We start from the raw sequence: 4,400 nt of genomic DNA, 5'->3' as shown, positions 1-4,400 counted from the left end.
CATTAAATTTTCCAGTAATATTATATATGGATAAATATTTCTTAATTTTCAGAAGACTCGGGTGGCATAGATATGTATTGATTATTAAATGTTCCCAGCATGAAGAATTAATATAGAGTAAAAGAGGACATAAACAATATTACCTCCTTCATAGGGTGTCCTTCAAGATCCTTAGCAGCCATGGAAACAATATGACCTCTTATTTTATTCAGCACATGATCCATATTCTTCAGGGTCTCAAATTTGCTCTCAAAACATCGTTTGACTCTGGGAAATAGAATATTGTTTTTCATAAGCACCTGAAGATCACTAATGATTCCAATGAGCTCTACAGACTTGTTCTCCAAGCTGCCACTCCTTCCAGCTAACTCATCCATGCATGACTTTAACTTAAAACCAAGAGACGATATCTCCTCTTTAGCCATTTTATTTGCATCCTCTAAAGAAGAAACATTATCTTGTGCCTTTACTAATTCATCTTCCAGTGATCTTATAGTATCAGAGGCATCTACCAATTTTCTAGCATGATTCGCAGCTTCATCTTGCAACTTCTTCAGTTCATTTTCCATATCAGTCTTGACAGCTTGATCAGCATTATATTTTTCAGTCAATAAATTGACATTAGTCTGAACCTGAGATAGTTTATCTTCCAGATCTTTTATGGTCCTGCTGGCCTCTGCTAGTTCGGCTGTCTTCTGCATTGTTTCATCTTTAACTCTCTCTAACTCCGTCTCTGCAGCAACTCTACCAGCTTGAGCCTGCTCCTTTTCACTGGAAAGAACAGATATATCTTTTTCTGCCTGCGATAAGGCATCTTCAAGTGACCGAGTAGTGCTACAAGCATCAGCAACATTTTCTTTAAACTTCTCTAACTCCACCCCAACTCTTGATTTTTCATGTTCTAACTCTTTCTTTTGCTCAGCAAGTTGAGAAACACTCTCCTCTAATGAAGATAATCCCCGTTCAAGGGATTTTATATTTTCTTGGGCTTCTGCTAATTTGGTTTCCAGTATAGTGGCTTCCTCCTTTGCAATTTGCAACTCTTGTTCTGCATGTACTTTAGCATCTTGGCATTCACTGACATAACCAGCAAACCATTTTACCTTTTCCACAGGTTCATCAAAGACTGGATCAACTGAAAGAGCAATACCATCAATATATTCCATCACTCTTTGTAACATGTTTTGGCTCTTTGTCAAGAGCTGCTCAAACTGATTCCTTTCCCTTTCCATTTCCAGAAGATCAGCCTGTAACTTCGGGATGTTTTGCACTTCACTGGACAATCTATTGATCTGATCCATGTATTCTGAAACTGCAGATTCTTGCTTCTGCAAATCAATCCTCAATTGCTCTATTTCCGAGTCCTTTTCATTTATAAGACCTTTTAGATTGTCCCTATCTTGAACCAACCCCTTTCCTTTCTTAACTGCCATGGACAACTTATCTCTAAGCATGGACGACTTCTCTTCTGATCGTTCGAGATCTTTCATTAGAGAGCTCCTTTCTTCTTTAAGTGCTGTAATTTCCTCGGACGCCACTTTCAACTCATTCGATAGCTTACTCAAATCAGATCGAATTACCATCTCTTCTTCCAGTATGTCCTCATAAAGAATTAAACCTTGGTCCCTAACATATAAGAAACTCTGAATCCTTTCAAACAGCTCAGAATCAATATTAGATGTGCCAGAGGCAGGACCATTCAGTTCTTTTAATTTGCGAAAGCATAAATCAATTATCATAGTAGTGCTAGAAGGGGATTTATCAATCCCTTCATCTTCCAGGTTTACCCCAGAAAGCTCAACCAACATCTTCACCATTTGATCCTTCTCCAAGGAAAGATGATGATTCATGCCAACAAGCTCCTTGTATTTGAACCTCAAATCAGTTAATTCTGACTGAAGGTAATCTTTTTCCTGTAATTCCAGCAAAAGCGAAATGCTCAAGCGATCAATATGGTTAGAGGATGCTTGATTTATTTTAGAAATTTCTTCCTGCAAAACACGATTATCATCCCTAGCCATATGAAAAGAATCCCTCAGCCAATTCATTTGAGATCCCAAATCAGATGATGAGACATGTTCTGGTAGGTCCACTAGAGACAGAGTATCTTTCAATTTGTGTAACTCCTGAACAGCATCCTTAAGCACATTTCTGTCATCCACGAGCCATCTAACTTTCTCTGTCACATCAGATATTTCATGCCGATCAAGTTCTACATGCGACAAGATTTCTTCTACTTGTTCAAAAATGGTACTATTTTGTAGTAATGAGTTCTGTAGGGATTCAACCACACTATCTCTTCGAGCCAACTCCTCCTTAATAAATTCAGCAGCTTCTAGTGCAAGGGACTTCTCCTGTAACTCAGTTAAACATTTCTCCAGCTCACTGGATTTTTCAGCCAGCTCACTGGATTTTTCAGCCAGCTCACTGGATTTTTCAGCCAGCGATGTCTTTAGAGTGTCTCGCTGCTGTACCAATGCCTTTCCTTTCGTCACAGCCATACTTAGCTTCTCTTTGGTATTAGCACATTTAATCTTTTCCTGCTCAAGTTCTGCTTTCGTATTTCCAAGTTCAGAGTTTAGTTCCCCTATCATCACCCTTTCCTTCTCAAGCTCTTCAACAAGTTTTCGGTTTTCATCTTCTAAATGAGCCAGTTTTTCAACAAATTCTGATTCCTTTCGTTTGAAATGCAGTAACCCACCACGTGCATCAAGAAGTATGTTCCCATGTTCTTGCTCTAAGCCAACCTCAGAGAAAGATTGCCCGAGTTGATAAATTTCAGAAAGAATCTGATTGTACTTCTCAATCAAAAGTGTAGTTCCTTCCTCGATATAAACTATTTTCCCACTTACAGAATGATCTGATAATTGCCACGGATCAATAACTGCTCCAAGAGAGGATATCATCTTATCCAATGCAATCTCAATATTATGATCCTTCTCAAGCTGAGCTTCTGTTGAAACTTGCAAACTATCGTTGGAAACTTTGGGCCAATCCTCCGAAGCAGTTTTCACTAACTCCAAAGATTCTTTTATCATCTCCTTCAATGGAACATCCACCACCTCGCGAACTCCATCCTCACCTTCATACTGCACTGACTTGGGAGAACTCAAAGCCTTCAGCTGCAAATGAAGATCAATCACCCCCTGTGCAATGGCTTCTCTTTCTTCCTGCACCACACGAAAAGAAAGAAACACGCACAGAGACAATTATCAACCAATTCGAAGTCTCATCACAGCTACCCAAAACAAGTCCAAATATCATAACACACCTGCTGCAGCTCCAGCGAACGACGCAGCTGCTCCACCTCACCTGCCGAGCCCAACTCACCAAAATGACCCTCTTGATGCACAACTTGATTCACCTCTTCTCCGTTATCATTGTCCCCAGCAGCGCCTTCTTCGTTGCTATTATCACTTGGCTTACTATCCATTGTGATAAGCTCATCAGAGCAATCAACAAACATTCCATCTTCCCCATCATTGGCACCACCCTGCTTCACTCACAATAATTAAAAGATCAAAACATGGCATTGACCCATTTTATTCAGAATTGAAGAATAAAAAACTTGTCATTGACCCATTTTTCGGTTTAGCTCAGCTAATTTCCAATTTACCTGATTAATTGCAACCGAAGTGGTAGATTCAGAATCCCCATTTGGTGCATGGTCGTGCCCGTTATTGGAACCTGAATCCGAATCAGCTTCCGACATTTCAATCACTCAGCATCTAACAGCCTACCAGCAAAACAAGATTGGGATCTGCAATTTTAATTTCTTTATTTTCCCCAACAAAAATGCACTAGAATCAAAATCTCAATAATGAACCAATACAAATCTAAAGTCAAAGCAAACGAACCTGAGAGTAAAACAAATGAAAAACTATATTTGAAAACCCTAATGCGAAATTGGATATGATTTATTGATTTTGGGCTCCGGAAGAGTGATTAATGAATCCGAGTCCGAGGCTCAGAGCCAAGCAAACTGGAAAAAATAATATTCACTTCTGCTGTTTTGTTATGAGGGCGAAATTTGGATTGTAAATAAAATAAAATAAAAGGAGAAATATATAATAATTCTTCTTTCTTTTTCTTTTTCTTTTCTTTTCTTCTTTTTTTTTCCCTTTTTTTTTTTCTCAAGGAAGGCGAGAAGGCGTTATTATAGTTTGGGTAATTGGATTAAGTAATCACTGCAGATCCTGAATATGTTGCAAAAGGTAAATCATAAATGGCAACGCTTTGAGACTCGTCGTTGACCTTTCTTTCCCTCTTTTCATACGCAAACGACGTTATTTTGCTGTGTTTGCGGTTTTTAATACTTAAAACGACAGTGTTTCGATGAGCTCAGACGCCACTTCGTGTTGAGTTAATTGGTCAAACTTAGGAGACTCCATTCCTATCCT

General features: G+C 38.9%; 1 protein-coding gene across 6 annotated transcripts in view; it reads right to left on the bottom strand.

Moving 5' to 3' along the window:
* LOC107622592 (golgin subfamily B member 1) overlaps positions 1–4,232 on the bottom strand; it is a 7,912-nt gene extending 3,680 nt beyond the window's left edge. The window contains exons 1-5 of one of the 6 annotated variants that reach the window (XM_016324547.2): positions 3,858–4,231; positions 3,617–3,760; positions 3,272–3,496; positions 2,434–3,170; positions 144–2,391 (exon numbers count right to left, since the gene is read on the bottom strand). In XM_016324547.2, coding sequence (XP_016180033.1) covers positions 144–2,391; positions 2,434–3,170; positions 3,272–3,496; positions 3,617–3,712 — 3,306 coding nt within the window. In that variant the 5' untranslated portion in view covers positions 3,713–3,760; positions 3,858–4,231. Of the gene's footprint in view, positions 1–143; positions 3,171–3,271; positions 3,497–3,616; positions 3,776–3,857 lie in introns of all 6 variants that reach the window. The other 5 variants (XM_021113671.1, XM_016324544.2, XM_016324545.2 and 2 more) reach the window with 5 other exon arrangements.

Source organism: Arachis ipaensis, chromosome B10 (genome assembly GCF_000816755.2).
Source record: "Arachis ipaensis cultivar K30076 chromosome B10, Araip1.1, whole genome shotgun sequence".
Classification (NCBI taxonomy): Eukaryota; Viridiplantae; Streptophyta; class Magnoliopsida; order Fabales; family Fabaceae; genus Arachis; species Arachis ipaensis.
Note: the sequence above shows the minus strand (reverse complement) of the source record. Positions and strands in the feature narration are given on the sequence as shown.